Source organism: Elaeis guineensis, chromosome 12 (genome assembly GCF_000442705.2).
Source record: "Elaeis guineensis isolate ETL-2024a chromosome 12, EG11, whole genome shotgun sequence".
Classification (NCBI taxonomy): Eukaryota; Viridiplantae; Streptophyta; class Magnoliopsida; order Arecales; family Arecaceae; genus Elaeis; species Elaeis guineensis.
Genome location: NC_026004.2, coordinates 88,086,607 through 88,109,988, shown reverse-complemented (window position 1 = coordinate 88,109,988; position 23,382 = coordinate 88,086,607). Strand labels below are relative to the sequence as shown.

At 36.3% G+C, this 23,382-nt stretch overlaps 1 protein-coding gene across 1 annotated transcript; it reads left to right on the top strand.

Annotated features, from left to right (window-relative positions):
* The first annotated feature begins 4,340 nt into the window (after positions 1–4,340).
* On the top strand, positions 4,341–22,165 carry LOC105061175 (26S proteasome non-ATPase regulatory subunit 13 homolog B). Its single transcript, XM_010945147.4, has 6 exons — positions 4,341–4,637; positions 6,092–6,538; positions 10,015–10,095; positions 18,985–19,181; positions 19,341–19,440; positions 21,599–22,165. Exons 1-6 carry the CDS (start codon positions 4,485–4,487, stop codon positions 21,782–21,784), a joined length of 1,164 nt encoding a protein of 387 aa, XP_010943449.1. The 5' UTR covers positions 4,341–4,484; the 3' UTR covers positions 21,785–22,165.
* Positions 22,166–23,382: the final 1,217 nt, after the last annotated feature.

The following is a 23,382-nucleotide window of genomic DNA, read 5'->3' as shown; positions in this document are numbered from 1 at the left end:
TCATAAGTTATAACCATGTGCTCGTATGAAAATATGCATGCGTGCTTTTCAATAACCATAATTTGATCTATTAAGCATTGGGGGTCGATCAATAGAGTAACCTTCATTAAGCAAAGATTCTATTTAGATTGTCATGATCTTTTACTCTGAGACTGCTAGGTCAACAATCAAATATTAAAGCATCTACTCTGATATCAATTATTATCCAGAGATAGCAATCCCAGAAGAGGGGTGAATTGGGTTCTTATAAAATTTTAACCAAATTTAAGCTCTAACAAGTATGTACTTGTAGTTTACTCAATTTAAGTGATTGTAAAGTAAAGATAATTTACAGCAGCGGCATTAAAATATATAAGTTACTAAGCAAGAAATAAAACAAAACTAAGCAAAAATTAAAAGCATGCAAGGTACATAAAAGAATAGATGAAGAGATAAAATGCAAACATATAAAATTTTATAGTGGTTCGGTGCAATCTACATCTACGTCTACTCTCCAAACTCTCCTTAAAAATTTTACTATAATCCCTCTGATTATAGTGTGTTTATTTTTTTGAGCTCATAAATAAATTTAGTTGATTTTTTAAGATCACCAACCACAGCCTTAAACCGATAATTTTTTGGACTCACTATTAATCCAGTTGATTTTTAGGACTCATCAAACAAAATCTACAATATCCAATTTTGAGCTTGAACAAGCTTAATCTCTAAGTTTTTTTTCTTCAAAAAAATTTGTAAAGAAAATAAAATATAATATATGAATTCAGTATAGAAAATAAAAATAGAAAAGTAAACTCTTTGAGCACGAAAAAGAGGCTGAAAGATTGGCTCTTTGAAGCTTTGCTTTCTCTTCTTTGAAGCTTGAGAGGATATGCTAGATGTTATTGAAGATTGCTCTTAAATGTGCTCTAATTTCTCAGTTTGGTTCCTCTCTTTTTTCTCTCTTTTTTATATATAAATAAAACCACTCTAATATGAAATATTTTCTCTTTAATCTTCATTTTTCTTCCTTCTAAATTGATTCTCTAGCCTTAAATACTCTTGAGGATGGTTGGAGAGTGAGTTCTAGCTATCGGAAGTCATGAACTAGTCATTGGAGTGGAGAAATAGTCATTTGAAGGGTTGTCAAAAACTAACCATTATGCTGATCCCGTGTCTGGGATCGACTCCAATTCTGTAGGGGTCAACTCCAATTCTGAAGGAGTCAACTCCAATTCAGTGGGGTCGACTCTAATTTTCAAGAGTCAACTCTTGGGCTGCATTTAGAAAATCTACTCTTATTTTTTTTAAAGAGTCGACTCAAGCTTTTCATGAGTTGACTCGAGCTCTGTGCCACTTGATACTAATGTATCGAAATCGACTCGAAACCTTCTGAAGTCATCTCAAAACCTTTCAACTTTATTTTTTTTTATATTTTATCCTTTTAAACTTAAATTTCTTGGCCCTAAATTTTTTAAATGATATTTACTTCTTCCTCTTTCATTTTCTTTATAATAAGCCATCCAAATTTATGAAAATATTTTTTTTTAAGTACTTTGGCTTACAAGCTTGAGAAGATTTTTTCTAAAGATAATTTTTTCAATGTGAGCATTTGAAAAATCTTACATTCAATCTTGAAACACATGATTAATAATATTTTTACTCAATATTTTGTGATCATCAAAATTAATCATAGAGTCAACATTCTCATAATTATTTTTGTATTTAGTGATAAAAAATATTGTTATAGATAAATTAGTCCATTAATGACATTTACATCATCACAAAAAATAGGATTTATACCGATGATAGCTATCACTTTAATTGTTTGAGCATTAGTAATGGCATTCAGTCACCACATATAGTATGATCTTCTATCATGATGAGGTATAAATCACTACTAAAACTATTAGTGATGATTATTTTATTCATAATAATTATAGTTTCCACTAATAGTTTTAGTGACGATATTTAAATCTTTTACTGATGATTTGTGATGCCATTAAAGAGCTAAATTCTTATAGTATTAACCCCAATCAATGGGGTCCTTATGCTGCACCATTTTTGCAGCATAAATCCTTCAAGAGCAATCAAATGCCAGTATTCAACCTTCATTGATGGGGTCCTAAACATAGTTAGGTCAAGAGTCCAAAACCATCTCGAGCCAAAACTCTTTTCACAAAAATATGCTTTATGTTTTAATTTGAGAAACATATAAAGTTATGTAGTATTGAAGTCAGTCAAGTATAATCCATAAAGAAATCAAAATTATCAACCATACATCATGTACTATTCCAAAAGAAGATAAATTCAATAGTAAAATACTATGCATTAAAATCATACATCATGAATATTAAAAATTAAAATTTGATTAATATCAATATTTAATAATTATCAATAAAATCTAGAAAAATGAAGCATTACTTTGCAACTAGAATTAATCAACAAATCTAACTAACTCTAAAAATCTTCTTGAGCCTAATATTTAAAAATTATATTTATATCATAAGTTTAGCCAAAATTACTAAAATTATAAATCTCAACACCCTTATATAGGATCGAGTCCAATAATCAGAAAATATTTTTATGAAAATTAGATCCTCCTATAGCTAAGTTGGGGTTGATCCAAATCTTAAGAGAAGGCCTACTAGGGTTCTTCGGTCCCAATAGAGAGAGACAATAGAAAGAGAAAAAGTAGAAAAAAAACTTAGAGAGAGAAAGGCCATGTGAGAAGAGAAAATAGGGGATCCTCTCTAAGTTGAAACAAAGGGGAAGGAAGACCATAGCAGACTTGATTGGTGGTGACCTTCCATAATGGGAGGTCCATCGATCGGTGATGGTAGAAACGACGGCCAACGTCACACAAAAAGGAAGCTAAGAAAATAGAGCCAGCCCTCAGTTGTTTGAAACATCGAAGGATGGCTCCAATGCTGACTAAAATCGATAGCAGCTTGGGCAACCACTGGTATAGGGAAGGGGCTTGGCATAGTCATGGACTAATGGCCAGAGCTCATATCTAATCCATATTTTCTGGTAAACCCAAAATAAGAGAACTAAAAATCAAAATTGAGCATCTCCTATTCCGATCAAATTTAGTGACTATCCAGCCAAAATCTATAATCTTAGGACCAAAGAAGTTAGGAAGGAGGATTAATTAAAAGATTAAGGTGTCAATACTTTGATTTCGATGATATTAGGCCATGGCCATAGTGACGGTGGCAGACAACCTTTAGGATAAAGATAAAGACAGGCACTAATAACTATTTAGTCCTTGAGGCTTGAGTTTGATGGTGGAGGTTTTTAGAGAAGTGAGTTTAGGAAGGGGGGTTTAATATAGGAGAACAACAATGAAATCTCACAAAAGATAGGGATAGACACCAACGACTATCAGTCCTTGAGGCCTGAATTTGATGGTCGATGTTAAAGGGAAGTCGCGAGTGGGGGGGGGGGGGTGTTGAGGTGGGTGGGTTTGATAGAGGAGAATAATATTAGAATCTCACAATATGTCGGACTCCCATGAGGAGTCGAAGGAGAAGATGATTCCCATGGAGAGTTCGTCTCATCCTCCAACATGTGTTTTCCTTAGCTCTTAACACTTATAACTTATAGAGGGCTAGATAAGTTTTAAGCCAAACACACTTTAATTTAGACTTCTGAATCAATCCAATTTGTAGGCTTGTTTTAGGCTATTCAAGCTAATCCAAATCTTCTAAGCCAGTCAAGTGGATCTGATCGGTCATCGGGCTAGGGTGGCCTATTAGTCGGACCTTATATTCTCCCTAGCCACAATAAAAGTTCATCCTTGAAATTTCTTATCTATACTTTTAAAATACAGGAGATATTATTGCTTCTTCCCATCTTCTAGTTTTTAGGTTGCTTCTTTTTTTTAGTGACAAATGATATACCCAGCCTATGGCTATTTGGATTAGGGGACACAACAGCATGGATCCATATAAATTGACCATGAATTGATCGTAGAATTTGTATTATTTATGATGAGATTTGAATTGATTTGGATCTCTATTCTTACGAGGATGCTATAGTTTAAATAGGAGAAATATGTGAAGATCCGTGCATATGTATGTTTAGTCTCATGTCAACTATGCAATAGATAGATCTTGAATATTTATTTAAAATTAAGAGATTTAAAAAATATCTTTTAATTAATTTTTTTAGATGAGATTTTGATTGTTATGGATGGTCACGGGAGCAGTGGCAACGATTGTCACGATGTAAGTTTCGTATGGGTCCATTGACCATTTCAGTTGTCATTGGGAAAATGAATAGAAGGGCCGGTTTGGAATGGGAGTTGAACAAAAGCTGTCTAAGAAATTTTTATAAAGTCAAGGGGCCCAATTGTAACTCGGCATGGTATTTTCCTCATTGGAAATAAGACCGAATCGCAATCTCTACTTCGGTTTCGTCGTCGTCTCCGCTCGGGATCGGAGTTGGGATTCGGACTGGGACTGGGATCGGATTCATTGGAAGAACGAACGAAGGATCGATTGATGGGGGGAGCGCTGCAGTACTTGGAGGAGCAGCGGAATGCGCGGCCGGAGCTGGCGGAGTGGTACGACGCCATGGCCGACCTCTACCAGAAGAAGCTCTGGCATCAGCTCACTCTCAAGCTCGACCAATTTGTCTCTCTTGCCATCGTCCAGGTCCGCATCCCCTTCCCTCCCTTCTAGGGTTTCCAACCCTTTTTGTTTTCTTTTCTTCCTTTGTTTTTTCTTCAGAAAAGATGATAATTTTGAACTTTGCCTTGTTTTGATTTGTTTGTGTCGGAAAAGGTGGGATTTTGGGCTTCAAAAGCCGGGAATAGTTAGTATTTTGATGCTTTTCTAGTTGTTGTCTCTGTTGGATCCATGGGGAATCGATCGGATGAATGTACAAGAGATTGGATTCGTGGACGTTTTGGATGCGAAAACTCTAACTTTTACCAGTAGTTTGATGCTTTTTGTTATTAATGGAGATTGATTTCGTATGCCCCGAGTTTATTGTGTTGATGGCTGAAAGTGACCGTCATGTACCAATTGGTGAATCTCTTTGTTTCAGAACAAGTGGTTGATGGAGAGATTTTCGTTGGTGGTTATTGGTATTAAGAACAAGTGGTAGAGAGTGGGTATGAGATGGAGACTATGGGTTTAATTGTTTAATGGAGAAACAGGGCTTAAAAATCTAATATACTAAAATATGGTCTTTATGCTGTTCTGTCTCTTAGGATAGCAAGTTCTGTCTCTTAGGATGAGCAATAAACAATTGTTGAGTTGCAGCTATTTAAAGGCATCCATGTAAGCCCATGCTTTATTTTTCTTTCGTTTTTCCTTTCTTTCTTTCTTCTTTTTGGGAGGGGGATGGTTGATAGGAGGTTACCATATCACAAAATCAAATCCAAACTGGAGACTGCAACATTTTTTGTTTCATTGGTGCCATTGTTGTTCTTGTGCTGGTCTGTACGTGGAGTTATTTTCGTATGGACTTTGCTTGCTAACACCAAAGTACTTATTGTTGCAAAAGAAAACATTAATTAACTTTTAATATTTGAGAAACATGAAACTGATGATCCCCCCAAGTGATACATTGGCTGTTGAGGAATATTACTAAGCATGTATTATCCATTTGAGTTTTGTCACCATAATTTTGAAAGTCACATTGGTTTTAGTAGAAGTTGTTTTCTCACCCGAATGCAATATAGTGTACCATATGAGGGCACATCTTGGGAAATGATGCTTTTGGACACCCCGATCTCCCCCCTCCCCGAAAAAAAAAGAAAAAGAGTAGCTTTAGAGGTAGCTGTAAGCATTTTGATTCTCTCCCTTTTGCTTTCTCTCACTGAGGATTACTGTTTTTTGTTAGAATAAATGAATAATTTGTTCAAGATGTTACACTTCTAGTTGTCCATTTTTGTTGATTCCTGAATTTACAGTTTATCTTTAGAATGTAGAAAAGTCTTCCAGAATTTTAGATTGGTGTTTTCAGGTGATTTCCTGAATTGTTTTTCTTTCTTAACCTTTAGCATACTATCATTCTAGTTATGAAATGTATGCCCTAAGCAACTGCTGATGTTATAGTTGTTACCTCTGTTTTGGATTTTTTCCCTTTTTTTCCTCTGCAGGCAGGCGATTCTGTCATTCAACTGTATCACAACTTCATTACTGACTTTGAGTTGAAGATCAATCTACTGAAACTTGCACATTTTGCTGTGATAGTTTCACGTCAGTATTCAGAAAGGGAAGCTGCCATTAGCTATCTTGAAGGGGTGGTTGAAAAGCTGCATGCTACTAAGGAGTTGCGGATTGAGGAGCCTATTCTTTATGTGAAGATGCAAATAGCTGCATTTAACCTTGAGCAAGGGAACCAGAAGGAGTGTCAAAGACTTTTAGAGGATGGAAAGTCTATGTTGGATAGCATGACTGATATTGATCCTTCTGTTCATGCTAGCTTTTACTGGGTATCTTCTCAATATCATAAAAGTCGCCAAGAATTTGCTGAGTTCTATAAGAATGCTCTCCTTTATTTGGCATACACATCAGTGGAATCTCTTTCAGAATCATTTAAACTGGTATGTCCAAAGTCCTTGTAAGCAATTATGTCTCTTCAGAAGGGTATAAGCTGATGGAAAAAAAAATCTGTGGCTTTATACTAGCATATGCTTATATGCTACTTCAATTTGTCCATTTGATCTTACCTGTTTATTTGCACTCACAATGTGTTTATGCTCTCAAAATGCATGTTGGCCTTCTTTATGTCTATTATATAATGTGAGAAGGATGGACCTTAAGTTAAGTGCTTGAAGCAGGACCAGACATTGACATTTCATGGAACCCTTTATTAAAAAATACTGCTATTTGCAAACTCCTACCATTCCATCTGAGTCAAACCATGCTATGTTGCTCCACAACTAACCAGTCATTCCTTTTTGTTTCACCTTTTATCATAATGAGGATCACCTAAATTCCCTCACCTTGCATGATGATTATAAAACTTGAGGAACAACTCTTTGAGTGAATGCTTATTTCTGTGAGGTCATGAAACTAAGTTTTTATATCCAATAATAAGTTAACCATGACATCATGGTGAGGTGCCTTTACATGTGAATATACATTCAGCATATGTATGGTCTTAAAAGAAAAAAAGGTAATGGAATATCTGCATGGATATCACATAAGAAATTTACATGTAACATGTACATGATATTATTTTTTTATTATAGTGCCTATCTATATAACTTCCTTCAGACTTTGTTCTAAAAGCTTGAGAGAAAGAAGATGCGCTTGACATGTCTTGAACAACATATTTGTTGATGGGCAGGAGGATTGCATGGGGGCAGCATGGTATCCATCGTCTAAACATGAAAAGTTAACAGGTGGCCCAGGTGCTGAGTTAGCGAGTTCATGACATTAATATATAGGATGATCAAATGCTCATGACTAAATGCATTTATCATGAGAATGTACATTTATCAGTGCATTTACTTAGTCAAGGTGACCAAGGTTCTCTGCTATGCTAAGATGACACCAAAGTAACTGATACAAAGTAGAACCTATAGTAATAGAAGCAATACATGACGTGATATTACTTTGCAAGAATGGAAGCAATTGGTGTTCAACCATTGCAATTAGCAAAATCCTTGCATTGCTAATTGCTTAGACTGCAAAGAGAATGATGACCTCCATAGGATAATGTCAAGTCATGGTGGTGCAGGATGCAAGCTAACAAGGGAATGACTTGGTTGATAAAGTTGACTAGCTCAAGGAGAATGTCTGATCAAGACAAATGACAGTTAGGATGAAACCGTGGAGCAATACTGTATCATATCAATTGGTGGTTACCAGGCATTTGCAAGCAGCAAGCTTAACTATGGGAGACAAGTTGCCGATGGATAACAAGCATAGAAGGCTCCTAGGTCACATTTGCTTCCAACATTGAAGAGTGACGACTCATTAATAATGCTAAGCATGACAAAAATGTACTAGAGTTCCAATTTGTGTATCTTGAAGAAGGCATGCAGTAGGTAAGTGTAAATGACATAGCAGAATAGCATCAGTGGCTTAGATGACAAGGTGACAAAGACCACGATAATTGAAACAGGTATTCTGATTCATGGTTTAGGATAGAAGTAAATTTCATCTACTGGATTGAAAATTAGGCCAACATCAAGCACTCCATCATCATGGTAACCAATGCTTAATGTATCAAATCCCAAGAGTCAGGCAAAATGCAAGACATACTAACAAAACTGGGATAGTTTAAAGGTGCAGCAAAAAAGACTAATTCAGAACAAGAAAAGGAGTAGTTAACAATAATTGTCAGGCATAAAATGATGATGAACTGAATCCTAAATAAGGTGACTGAGAAGGAAGGAACAAATTTATGTATATTGATTATCCAAAAAATGGGACTGGTGAGATGCACATAAGTTTGTTAGGACATTAATTATAGTAACAGGAAGCTGAATAAAGCCAAAGGATTGAAAAGACAATGATAAAGAATTAGGAAATAGGTGGGTCTCATATGTTAAGAAGACCCAAAAAAAATTGGATCAACTTAGCAGAAGGACATGATAGAGGAGATGGTGAAGGCCATAGGATTAACCAAGTGGTGGTTGGTCTAATTAAACAATCATGAGGTCCACGAGAACCTCTGAAGCTATAGTTAGGGAAGCTCAATTATCAATAAAATGATCGTTTAAATCCTGCAACTATTCCTCCCCATGAAACACAGACATGGATGTGGGATATGGATGCACTGATATGACAAATCTTGAAAAAATAAGATGCAAAACATCTAGGATGAGGCAATAAATTGAATATTATATCTATATTCTTTAGAAAAAAATCCTACAAGCATGATTAGTCTATTATAGAACATCATATAAATAGATTAAGCTTCATAAATGCAATGCTACTTCATAATGGCATGGTTCATACTTCATATAATTCAAGAATCCAGCAAAAGATTAAGTAATTAGCTAAAGATGAACCAAAAAAAGCAAATCAATAATTTAGCAACATCACAAAATGATAAAATCTCTGTTATTCGAAAAATAAATGCAGAATCATTACTCTATCCCCCTAAAAGAATGAGATTGGGAGGGGATCCAGTTTTCCCATGAATCCTATCCATCACTTGATACCTGGGGATCGGAAATCCAACATTTGAAGTGAAAAAAAAGCAACCCTACTCATAATATAAATGAATTAAGGGGAAAGCCACAAAAAAGGAGAAAAAAATGAAGGAAAAAAGAAAGCAAGAAAGAAAGGGAAAAGAAACAACTTACCTTGTTCGCTGGATGCCATCAACATCTTATCGCTAGTGTTTTGTCACCTATGTCTTGCCATTGGGGAAAAGCTCGAGCCCCTGTATCACCTTCTTCCACTCCCATTCTTCTCTCCTCTCTCAAAATAGAGCATGAGAGAGAATAGATGGGCAGCTCCTTAGTTCTTTCAAGTTATTGGATCTAGAATGCAAATCTAGCTTCAGAACCTGCTTGAACCCAACCCAATAACCTACTACTTATAGCAAAAATATACTGGTAGCATGCAGGAAGTATCCTAGAGTATGAAGTAACTTGGCCTTAATTAACAAGAAAATAATTTAGATACTTATTTCCTGTACAAGACACGTCTCCCCACTACATCAGACCTGTATTCATATCCAACATGTATCAGATACTGCCACAGGACCTAATAGGGAGTATCCATGCTTCCTAGGTTCCTTCTCAAGGTTTTAGACAAGGCCACCAAACTTGTCTTGTTTCATTCTTTGTCCAACTTTATGCATGCAATGCTATAAATCCTAGTTATTCTTATTAAATATTTTTAATCCTCATGTTAATATTCTTGTAGTTGTTTAATTAAGTAATGCTTGTGTTCTATGATTTTGAACATTTCCGCTTGTAATTCCTTTGTTTTCTGGTTTAATGCATTTGGCTATGAAAATTTTAATGCTTCTACAACAAATTTGTAGGTTTAGTGTAATTATAGTTATGGTTTATGGTTCTATACTAATAATTACTTGCTATTTCTTTATTCTCAGGATTTGGCATTTGACCTGTCACTTTCTGCCTTGTTGGGGGATAATATATATAATTTTGGTGAATTGCTAGCCCATCCAGTTGTAAGATATTATTTTATTAATATATTGCTATATTCTTTCCTTTTGAAGACCTTGCACACTATACCTAATTGTGATGCCTCTGGGATCTTCTCTTGGTGCCGAATATCTTTACATTGAAGCCTTTATCTAGAAAAGTTTGGAAATTATCTTGTGATTATTCTGTTACATCATGTGGTTTACTTGTAAATGCCATCCATCATTTTTAACTCTTTTAGTGTGGCATAAAATAATATCAACATACATATTATGTCCCTAGATAGTTTTGGTAACTTCAAAAGAAGATTATCTCTAATTTTCTTGAACCACTATCAAAGGGTTTGTTTTGCTCTCTCTCTCTCTCTCTCTCTCTCTCTCTCTCTCTATTCTATCTATCTCTGTGTCTCTTATGTTTCCTGAACCTATGTCAATTTTTTGTTTTTTCTATTGTTTAATGATAATGTACATTGGAGTACATATGTGAAAATTATTTGTGTGTTTATTATTATTGTTGTCTATGCTACATATAATGTCATTGACAAGATGAAGATATTTTGGAGAATTTTTACCATGGACAATTGTAAGATTGAGTAGAATGGGATTTTATTGTATCACACTTGTTGTAGGCTCCGAAAGAAGGGGTTGGGTGTTAATAATCATCTTTACTTATTGGAGGAAAGATTAAGTGTCACGCCCTCAACCCCAGAATCACAATTTGAGGGCATGACAGTCACCACATACTCACAAGGACTGGCCCTATAAGCATGCAAGGCATTTCTCTTGTTAATAAATTCAATATACAATTCATTTATAGGCAATAGTAAATATTAGAACAACTAAACTATTGACCAAAATATCACATATATCATACACACAACCATAGGCCATAACATAAAGTTCTTCTAAATTTTACAATACACAACTTCTAATGTTTAAGTTATTTGCACATAATCTAGAAAATACTATATATACACTGATCAACTAGATCTACCATCTACTAGAACGGCCTCCCCTCTAATATTTCCCCAAAATGCCAATACTAGTCTAGACTTTGGTCTCTGGATCTAAAAAAATTGGTGAAGATTATGAGCTTCACAACTCAGTAAGTAGCAAGTACTCTTTATAGAATTGGATCAAGCCATATCATATAATTTATCTCAATTAAATTGTACCAAGCATGATACAGTAATACAAGTAAAGTTTATAACATTTTCTTTCAATAATATCTACATAATGAAACAAGGTATTTTTTCTCTCAATAAAATCAACAAAACCAGTGATTCATATGAGCAGAGTAATGTAAAGTATCCAATCTCATAATCAACTACACTTACATTTATATACATGTATATGTAACTATAACTATACCCAAGTATCTAGTTTCCAGGCTTTTTTCATTCTACCACAAATGACTATAGTCGCACTTGACCCTTGCAGCGTAGATCACTCCATATTTAACTCTTGTGGTGTGGGTCACTGGTAATCAAACTCTTGAAATAGTGATCATGAGGCCGCACTTAATCCTTGTGGATTAGGTCACTCCACATTTAACCCCTATGTTTTGGGTCATATGGCCATGTGTAACCTCTATGGTCTGGCTCACATAATCACATTCCGGGTCCATATATAGTCATGCTGAGAGTCAGGTGATACACACATATTTATAAATAAATAAATCTTCTTTTCATCCTGAATACCACTCTTGAGCCTTACACTTGAGTCCACAATAATTTTTAATTTTACATGCTTGATGTCATAATAATGTTTCAGTCGTGTAGTTAATTAAAAGCATTTTTATGATAAATAAAACACTTATTATATAATTATGAACTTTCATATGGCATTTTATTTTGGAATCAAGGTATCACTTTGCATAATCAATCTTAAACAAATATTACAAAGTGTGAATGCTAGTTGCCTTGTAGATGTCACACCCAAGTAATCTAATCATCTCTTCGGGGTTTCTTGAGACCTAATAATCTACATGTCAAATCAATGGCAGGATAATATTTTAATATTAATTTCTTAAAATTCCAAAAATTTCCTTCTAAAATTTCCAAGAAAATTCTAAAATCCTAGTTTTTGTAGTAATTATCATTATAATGGGGGAATTAAGCCACTAACCTTTTCTTGTATCCTGTCACAGGGTGTGAGGCAAGAGGTGGCATGGTAAAGACCTCTTTGGGGCTAGCTCAAAGATATAAAGAGAGAAAAGAAAGAAAAGAAGAAGGAGAAGAAGAGAGGAAGAACGTGATAGAGGGAGTGAGACATGGGAGGGCTTTTGGGGAGAGAGAGCTTGGGACTGATAGAGAGAGACAGAGGCATGTGTGTGTGTGAGAGAGAGAGAGTCCATGTGAGAGGGGGCAAAAGAGAGTCCGCTGCCCCTCTCCTACCCTTGTTCTTATCCGAGGATAGCTAAGGCATTTCCTTAATAAACAAGGCTTAGGCCCAGTCCTATGAATCTAGGCTGTGGGCCTAGGTGTTCCACTAAGATATCCACATTTTCACTCAAATACTTAGGCTATCAATGTAATGTTGATTCCTACAAGAAGCTCTTTTAGGAATGAAAGTAAGCTGGTTTAAATTTAAAAAATAGAAATAAGGATCGTTGAATCTATTTTTGCCTCTTAGTTTTAACTCCTAGGAGAGCACAATAAAAATGCTTTTTGAAGGAGAATTGGCATTGTTAGAGGCAAAGTTTGTGAAATTGATATTAGTGATAATATTAGTTAGATACCAGGTCGGTACAGTATGGTACAATACTAACCACGATATGACATAGGTACCAGGTCCTCCAAACCCTAGATCTTAAGAGAGTGAGAGGCAGTAAGGGAGGGAGGGAGGTAGGCTAGCCAATCTAGGGTCGGCGCAGATTTTGAGAGAGAGGTTGGTTTAAGGTGGAGAGAGGTCCTATTGGTGGCTGGCAGAGTGATGGAGAGGATGGTGGTGGTGGACATGGTGGAGGAGAAAACCAGCATGTTATCGATAGCCTAGATAGATGAGGTTGGCAATCGGCTTGAGAAGCTCCAGCAATGAAGGGTGAAGAGCTTCCATGGGCAGAATGAATGAGAGAGAGAGAGAGAGAAGCAATTGAAAGTCGGGGGCTTTTAAGGGATTGCCTCGGCCCCAAAATAGGTGGTGTTGGTCCGAACCGACCAGAAACGGTTGGTTCCACTTGGTTCAGACGGGCTCTTATCAAGTCTCGGACCAACCCATCATATCGAACTGATTTCGCACTAGCACAGAATATATACCTTGAACCAAGCAACTCAGGTCAGTTTTGAGAACCTTGGTTAGAGGAATTTCAGGAAAGATAGATAGTTGGCTTGTCACCATAGGATTCTAGCCCTCTATTAGGCCAAATTTGTGGGTTATAATCATGGTTGTGGTCTGGTAGCGATTTCCTTATTTTGTCATAATTTCTTTACCATTTGGCTTGGTGCCCTTTTTGTAGTTAATTATTTGGAGTGTTATAACTAATATTCAATTCTGACAAACCTTAGACATTACAAAATCAGCTGTTTTCAAATGTTTTTTGGAAAAATTACCTATCGGTATGACTTTTAATGCTTAGAAGTTAAAGTATTACATACAAATGTGAGAAATTTTGTAGGTGTGGGGAATTTCAATACTATGCCACAAATGATTCATTATCTTTGATCTATTGATACATTGAATTGAAAGGCTTTCATTCATGGTGCCTAGTGTAGGGAATATAGAGGATGTTCCTTGGAAAAAGTGTGATAGGAGGTGGATAGTAAAGTGAGAAATACATAGTTTTTGATCTAGGTGATTTTTTAAACTTTTTTTTTTAATAAAAAATAGGTGGAATATATCACTAGTGAAGCCTCAAACACATTTGAGGGTAGGAATGAGATTCTTTTTTTGATTTTTGTTGTTTCTTTCACCTTGTCCTTCCCTCTTGTGCATGGTGTTACTTCCAACTTCTCATCCTAATGCTATAGCGATTTCTAGGTGTGTTGAAAATTGGGTAAGATGATTAAGAGATAGACAGGCCTTTGTTTACCATTGGCCCAGGAAAGGTGGATAGTGGGAGGTAGGATGAATATTTGTAGATGTTGGGTCTTATGGATGGTTGCAAGTTTGGCCATTTTATGGTCTAATTATAGATGTTGTGACCCACTTGCTTAACCATGAACTCAAATGTGCAAGTTCCATTAAAATTCAAGCTTTTAGATTGACCATAATTTTGAGTTTTTGATCATCTTCACAAGATTTTTACTAATTGACTGTAGATTCAAATTTGTGAATAAAATTGAGGGCCTTTTTGGATAATCTAGCACGACTGGACTGGATTTCCTACTGAATTCATGAACTGGGTGGTCTATTTGGGCATGGCCCATATTAACCCAATACCCTTCCAGCCCATATCCTGTTGGAGGAGAAAAAAGGACCACTATGTATCTTTTTTTCTTCCTATGCACTTGCAGGTCCATAGGCTAGAACTTGGGCTGGGACTTGGGTGGGCCTTTAGAAAACCACGAGCTGAGAGGCTAATAAACATGATTCCTACAAGATATTCCTGTAGGAATACCCGAACATCCCCTAAGGGTTTTTCTGTTTCCACATTGAAAACTTAGGGGTTCTAGTGCCGTGGTTTGAAAAATTTTTGGCCTTATGGATTTTGCATGGACCATGATTAAGGCTCAAGTAGGAGAATATCTAACAATATATTGGGCTGCTATATTTAGTAAATTGACATGTATATCTGCCAGTGTAAAACATCAATTGCCAAAGCAAAAATAGTTTCATTTTTTTTTGGAGGACATAAATTAATGAGTTTTAGAAAGACCATTAGGCAATGAAATTCTTTTTACTTAGTGAGAGCAATTCACTCAGAGTTGGACATAGTTTGCTGTATCAGTTAATACTAGTGCATGCTGATCATACTATACCACATTGGTACCAAACTGGTATGCGGGATGGAGGGCGTATTGAGTGTCGGTACGCTGAATCAGCCCCCATTCTAGACGTACTGATATAATAATAGGATGGTGCCAATTTTTTAAGGGACCATGAAGGGACACAATTAGATAGGCAATAACTAGATTTGTGCGAATCAGAACTCTCTCCATGGTACTTCGTATCATCTCTTACAGCTGGCATGCACTTTTGACCATACTATAAGAAATTCAAAAAACCCAAGTCACAACAACCTATTCAGACATGCTGGTAATAACTATTACTTTGTTCATTTTTGCATGAAAATGAAAGTCTTTATTGTAAAGCATGACTGTACTTATCATCCTAAAACTTTGTTAGCTTAATGCAAATTAATTTGGTTCAATGTAGACCATGGACATTGTTGCATTGGTCTAGGCCAATCTATGTATATATCTAACATCCCAGGACCACGCCCAAAAAAGGCTAGCGAAAGGTTTTGTTTGGATTCATTGGCCCTCTATAAATACCCAAGATCTTCCTTGTGAATAACTGATGTGGGACTAAATATATGCCCATGTGGATCCTCACATATTTCCTACATTTAAGTCCTAATATCCTTGCTAGTCTAAGGGTCCAAATCCATGTAAGCCCATTCATAAGCATGACAATCGGCATCTGGTCAGCCCCAATGAACCTATGCTGTAGTATCCTGTAGTTCATATGGGCTATGAACTGGGTTAGCTATGATACCATTTGTAACAATCTAGGATCTCATCCAAAAAAAGCTAGTTGGAAGGTATTATTTGAGTTCATTGGCTCTATATAGGTACCCAAGATCTTTCCAGCGAATAACTGATGTGGTGCTAAATACATGCCCGCACGGGGCCTCACATATGTTTTAAGATGTAATAATTACTTATTTATCATGACGTTAAGTTTTATTTCTTTATTTGGCCAAACAAGTTAATCTCTATCCACCATGACAATTTTGAAACTTGAATCTATCTGATGTTGTTTGGCTTAATTTTAATTCTCCCATATTCTTAGTAGGAGGTAAATGTGGAAGGTTACAAAAGGCAGAGATTTATCAGCAATATTAAATGTTATGTTGTTTTAATGGAAAGGGTGCCTTTTGCATAGCTCCAGCTTATCAAGAAACAATTATTTACATTTGGATTTATATATTTACCCTCTGCTATATTTCTATTTAGATGTATATCCGCCTGAAAGTACTATTTGTATGAATATACCTTTTCTTTTTCATCTTTTCTTTGGGGATATGCTCCTGCCACTACTGTCTTTCAATCACGCTAGGTGAACCACATATTGGCTTTGTTAGAAACTAGGCCTGATTCTTAAATGACCTTTTTAATGATCAATTAAGAAGGTTGCTTCTGCTTTGGCCTTGCCATGCACCTTGCATCCCACTCCACCTATGCCACCAGCAACCCCCCTCATGCATGCTACCTCTGCTCCTTATCCTCCACCTGCTGCCCCACCAACTCTTCAATGGAAGGCAATGCCATTGGCAGCTTGATCCCCATTTGTCCTCAACCTTGCCTGCTGCTTCACTGCAGCCCATGGCCTTATCATCCAGTCTGTTGGTTGTCTAGGTTGCCAGTGCTTTCACCTCCTGCCACATGGATGTGGCCCATGACCTCCTCATCCAAGTTATTGCCAATTAGGTCATGAATGCTTTTCCCACTTTCTACATCATCATTGCCCATGCCACCAGCGTGGTGTTCTCCAGGGCGGACCTTGAGGGGCTTTGCCTTTTCTCTGTTCAAACCTAGGCCTCTATAGCAACATCATATTTTGCTACTTCTCCTTCGCAGCTGATACTCCCCAAAACCTGTCCACAACAAGCCTCTTTTGGTTGTTGGAAGTCATGTACATATGGGCATATTGGTCTTTTGGCATGAAAATGGTTAGATTTCGATGAATCGTGATAATGGGCTAACCACAAAGTTATAGCTGCACACATGCACAAATGAAAAAAGAAAAGAAAAGAAAAGCTTTCAAGTGTTACATGCTAATAATACTTCTGGATGGATTTTGGAGGATACGTATGCAAAAGAAAAACCTGTAAATTTTTAGCAATTTTATTTGACAGACACATCTTTAACTGAATGTGAAGGAAGCAAAGGCAACTTGAGATGATAATTGCCGATTTAAGCAAAAGACAAGCAAATTTCTTAGTTTCTCCTTAAAGCCAAATTGTAGCATATGTTGAAATATCTTTTAATTGGGCATTACCAAAAATAAGTTTATAAGAAAAGAAATTAATTTCCTAATCTGTTGAATTGTTTTCAACTCCAAACAGGTCCAAAGTCATCGTCTTACTTTAAGAATGCGATAGTGCTTATCGGAAGGCAAAGAAATCTACAAACATGGGAATATGACTTTTATATTAAGTTTTGAAGCATACAGCATGCTTACTATTTGCATAAGAAGATTTCTTGATTTCATTTTTAACCTTTTAATGCATGTTTAAATGCCCCACTACCTTGATGTATAATATTCCATATACTGGTACAGCTGAGGAGTGGAAGTAAAGGGAGAAGTAATGAACTTTTTTGTCATGCCACAAATCATTTCAAACATGGATTTCAGTATCCTGTTGTAAATGCAGTTGGAGACTAAAACCTGATATGTGCAACTTCTTCCTACAAGTCTAGATAGTAGATGCTGTCTGCACGTCTGATGCAAATCATAGTTGGGCTTTTGTAAACCCCCTGTGAAATTTTTTTATTTCATGTAATTAAGTGTAAGTTTATCACATTTGAATTTTTTGGAGTTATTGCTCCATGTTGCTTAAAGACGATGAACCATGGATCCTAAGCTTTGGATACAAGGTCAGTTGTTTATTAGTTATTTATGTGCCCCTTTATGGTGTCTTATAGCTTGAAGATTGAAATTATAATTTTTATCTTCATGTATATATCTTATTTACTCTTTATTTGTGACATTCTAGAAATTAAATGGAACTTGGGCTGGTTAATGCTAGCATATTTATCTTATTAAAGTGATAAATTTGTTGATGTCTGCAGATTGACTATGTTCCTTTAGTCCTAGACTTCATGGAAACCATTTGGCTGATCTTGAGGCATGTTCACTCCAAAAGCTGCTCATAATGAGCATGACTCATTGTAGTATGAAAAGTTGATAGATGGTACAAAGAGAGAGAGAATGGGAGGGTTCAAAGTAAGTATTAGAGGAAACATAAAGATGCACTGCACGAGATGGTATGGGCTATTGGAATGTGCAACAAAGCTTTAATAAGGTCTCACACCCTGTTAAGGGGCTCAGATTTGTCTCACCTTATGGGAAAAGGATGGAGATATGTAAAATAGAAATCAAAGTAATAACCAAAGGGTTTGGAAAGTTCCTGCAGAGAACTGACGTAGCCTCAATTAATGTGAGTAAAAGAATGACTTTTAAAGCAAACATGTATTTATTGGAATAAGGCTTGATGATTGTTGTTTTGATTTAAAAGGTCAAATCACCTTCCCTTTTCACTTTTGTTTTGTAAGTTCTGTATGAATGTAGATAAGCCATTCAACTGTGCTGGACTGTCTAAAGCTGTTTTAGGACCCATCTCTTTTCTTGTTGTTTTTCACCATTATATTGTTTCTTTATAATATTGAGATTTTCTCCAATGGCAGTCATAAGGTTGTCATTCTAGTAGTAGGATGCATCATGCTTTCACAGGTAGGAGTGAAGTTTAGTGGTTCTTTTGCTCTATAATTTTGTTTTTCTGAAGCATTTTTACATATTTCTTTGCAGATTCATAAGAGGTAGGTAGTGGTGTGTATTATGTTGCTAACTGCAATTAGTTGCATTTCTTCAAGCTGTTTGTCATTTATTTGCCAATCTCTTAGTCATACTTGTTCTGTGCTAAAACATGGATAATTTTGTATGCTCCATTTTGCTTTTTGAACTTCCAATTTTTCTCTGTTCTCAAATTGACCTTAGTCATTGGATGCTGAGCTTGCTTCTGTTCTGCAGATAAATTGTCTTATTGGAACCAAAGTGGAGTGGCTCTATTATATACTTCAAGCATTCAACACTGGCAATTTAGCTCTTTATCGAGAACTTTGTCATGTTCATGGTGCTTCTCTGAATGCACAGCCTGCATTGGTAGTAAACCAGAAGAAGCTACTGGAAAAGATAAACATACTTTGTTTGATGGAAATCATCTTTAGGTAGGATGCAGTTTGATATTATAGTTCTTCTTGAATTTCTAGCTTAAGATCAGGTGGAAGATATTGGATCAGTTGCTTCTGTGCACAGTCTTCAGCAACCACTCTTCATGATCGCTTCTTATAGCTTGTCTTGAGGTTAATTTTCTTGTTTCCTTGCAGTCGGCCTTCTGAAGATCGCACCATACCATTAAGTATTATTGCTGAACAAACAAGACTTTCCATAAAGGATGTGGAATATCTTCTCATGAAAAGCCTCTCCGTAAGTTTCTGCTATAATTTCTGCAAATTCTCCTCCAATAAGCAGTTCAATTTTGTTGTTTCTGGCTTTTACATTACTGATTGCGTGAAATTTAGGAGAAATGAAGTTAGTTCTAACTTCTGGGGGTTTATTTGTGGTGCCTTTTTTTTTTTGATTTTCTATATGCATTACATCCTTCTAGCAAAGAGAGCTTTAATACTGTAATCATAGAACTGCATGTGCTAACACAGAGCAATGAAATGACTAAAGCACCTTTTAGCATTATATAGTTAGATGGAAAGAACTAAGCATATTGTGGTCATTTAACCAGTAGAACAATGATCGACCTTTTTGTGTCTTTTGATTTCATTAGTGCATCAGTCAAACAATAAAAAATCCTAATATGCCAAATGAATTGGTCAATTAACTGCCATACCTGAACTCCTAATATGTCCAATGCATTTTAAAACCATTCTCATACAAGCATGCCATATGCATACTGTACCAATGTACACATGTTTACAAACAAATCAGACCTTATGATTTAGTCACCACTCACCACTCCAAGAGTTGCATACATAGACCACAGAACCTTTTGCAGGCTACTACAAACAGCACATTCGAAAAAATTTGTGGGGAAAGGGCATATTTTAGGTACCTTTTATGTTCTCTTTAAGAGCTTCGTCGTTGAAATTTCTTATCTCTTTGTTGCTCTGCCTGTAAATTCCAAAATGACATATGGCATCACTGGCTTTCACCACAGTGGCAGCAATTCTCTTTCCTTTTAAGCTGGGAACAAAACAAAAGCTTGTGCATGGTTCCATCAATGCCCGCAGAGAGTATATTATGTACTTTTTCCCTAGAGATTGAAACTCTACAATTTAAATGGATGTTCAAGAGTGTGTTCTTTGCTATTTTTTTTAAGCAAGTATGGTATTTCAAAGCTGTTCTTTGATTTGAATTCTTTTTAGGAGTTGGGTCTTTTCCTTTGTGGAATGGTCTTTATATATGCAATCTTACTGGGAGGATAATTGGAAACCAAATAAAGGAAGGAACTTGCTTAGCATGAATCACTGTTAGCTGGATTGTACAAAATCGCTTCTAGAACTCTGCTGTCTCACTTCCAAAATAGAATTGGAGATTTTTGCCACTGTAGTCCTGCAACCATTTCCATGTTCAAGAAGTGTGATGAATTGAAGTGGTGGCCTCATCTTCTAAGCTTTGGTGCTTACCACAAAGTTTGTTGGAATATATCTTTAGCTAGACCTTGTTTATCTACCCTAGAGAGGAGAGAGATCCTTATGTCTTGCAAATATTTTTCTTCGGTCTATTTCCTGACAAGAATGTGTTTTTTAGCACTTTAATTATATGAATTTAATAAGGAACTGAACCTTTTAACAACAAACATATGGTTTCTACTGGATAGCCCTGGGAGAGAAGGCCATATATGTGTAATTTGGGTAGATTTAGTAATAACGTACGTTTGAACCCATGGTTGTGAGAGGTACAGCTGAACTTCAGTTTGGTGTTTAACCTGCATGTGGTGGTGTGCTATCCATGGGTTGGGTATTATATACACTGCTGGGGCCGCATGCCTGTCTGTGTATGCATGTTTGTAGCCTGCCAATGCTTGTTTTAGTGCGTTAGTTCTCAGTAGAAGTAACAAATATTTCCCTTGTTGCTGGATGTTAATTTGCTCAACACATGTATAGATGTGTGGTGTTTTGTTCATGATGAGATGACTAATTGATAATGATGTGTTCTACCCAAGCATGCTTAAGCAGTTGGATAATCACTTCCTTTGGAGGCCCAAATTATTGATTATTCAATAAGATACATGAAGCTAGTGTTTATTTGTGATGAATGAACCCAATGATTATTAATGCATTTGTTCTAAAGGTAGATATGGCTTTTTAGGACAATGCATGCCTTAACGAGTGCTGTAAAGGTGCAAGTATTTGGATTTATTATAGTTGTGTATTGCATCACATTCTTGATGCTCGTATAAGAATTTCTAGTTTGGCCTGTTCATCTAATAGGTGCCATAGAAAAAGTCTACTTGATGTTATAATGTCTAACATTAATACAAATAGTTTCTTAGTGCTTGCCTTTTTGGTCATTATTAAAATGTCTGCACTGCCCATCATCAGAACGTTAATGATGAGACATTTCTGTGCAGGTTCATCTTATTGAAGGCATTATAGATCAGGTCGAGGGGACTGTCCATGTATCATGGGTGCAGCCTAGGGTTTTGGGGATGCCACAGATTAAATCCCTGCGAGATCGTCTGGATAATTGGCTGGGCAAGGTGCATACAGCTTTATTATCAGTTGAAGCAGAGACACCTGACCTTGTGGCTTCATGATGCGTGTTTCATGGTCCTCTGTAACAATATGTTATGCAGGAGACTGGAACAACGAATGTTGTTGGTGCTCCTTGCTTTGGAGCCGTGTCTCTGTTTTTTTTTTTTTTTTGCCTTTCTACGTTAAAAATTTTGTGCAAGGGGTGGCAGCTGTATGCTGACTGAGGCCTGTATCAGGTCTGTCATTTCTCAATTCTTAGGAAGTGCCAAAACAAAAATACATGCTTAGAAAGACGCAGGGAGCAGAGCAAAGAAAACGGCAGCTTGGTGAATGTTTCGTTTGTTTTCAAGTTCAGCTCATTAGACATTTGTGTGAAAGAACAACGCATGCATGCTTTGATGACAATGCAAGAAAATCTCTCTTGAAAGACATTGCAAGAAAAATGCTGCAGACTTTTTGTCGCAGTCGATCACCATCATCATTATCATCAGTATCATTATCTTATTTATCACTGTGCTGTATTTTTATTTATTTCTGGAACAATATGTACGTTCTTATGTACTTTTAGAAATGCAGGGATTCTTTGATTTAGATAAGGTTGTTCCACCGGTGGTTCAATTTGTCATCTAAGCACCCTCATATTCTCATATGGCATCCCACCTAATGATTGTACAGCTTCAAAGCCTTGGAATAGCCAAAAAGTTCCATTGATGAGGACATGAGAACCTTGTGTCAAATGTCAGCTAGAGTCTGTATGCTGGAGCAATGTGCCGTGCTCTATGTTCAAGGCTTCAGAACGTATCACAATACCTTAATTACTAGGGTTTGGGTTGTATCCTTCACATGGAATAATGATTCATCTTCTTTCACAAGGGCTGCTTTTAGAGCTGTATAGCGGATACGGCAAAGAGATTGGAGTGCTTTGAAAGCTGTCCAAGTGTAATCCAATGGTTGACATCGTACAAGAATTCATTCTTTCATGCAAAAGATACTACCCGAACCTTAATTACTGTATTTTGAGAGAATTTGCTCACCTTTGAGGATAACTAGAGGCGATCGATGATATCATTTTCAAAGGTAAACTCGTGTATCATGAAATATGGCCAACTTTAGTGCCTGTTTCTGCAGACGGTGGGACTTTTGCTGGCAGAACTACTGCTTCTGCATGCGAAGCAAATTCATCGTCCTTCAGAATGGTAAACCCTGAGGAACGATGAAAATATCTATCACCATTACTTTCTTGTCCAAGTGCTGGGGGTTGCTTGGATGCTTTGAAGACTTTGGTCCGTGGTTCAAAGAAACACACCCATTCAAGTGCTACCACCGACAGCACGGCAAAACATACAATGAAAGAAGAGATCGGACATTAATTCTTAGAATTTGATTTTATTGAATCCTGTAGCACTGCAACATGTTTGGTGTCGTACGAACAAGCGGAATTCAGACGAGTGTAAATTTAATGTCTGCCAGTCCTATAATCTCCATTTTCTTCTTTCAGAAAACTCACAACATTAAAATTGTTGCATTACATTCACTCGAGAAGTCCGAAATCGATAGATGCCAATAAGTATAATGTTGCGGATTCCTTGTTTGCATTTAATCTACTTCTATGATGAATATAAGGATTCTTTTTTCAATTCCCTGCCTGCAAACATGAAGC

What these genes read in the sequence shown, in the direction of transcription:
- LOC105061175 (XM_010945147.4), top strand. Translation starts at nt 4,485, where the DNA reads ATGGGGGGAGCGCTGCAGTACTTGGAGGAGCAGCGGAATGCGCGGCCG. An exon ending in TTTCAGAATCATTTAAACTG is followed by an intron (nt 6,539 to 10,014) that starts GTATGTCCAAAG and finishes CTTTATTCTCAG; the next exon opens with GATTTGGCATTTGACCTGTC. An exon ending in AATTGCTAGCCCATCCAGTT is followed by an intron (nt 10,096 to 18,984) that starts GTAAGATATTAT and finishes TCTGTTCTGCAG; the next exon opens with ATAAATTGTCTTATTGGAAC.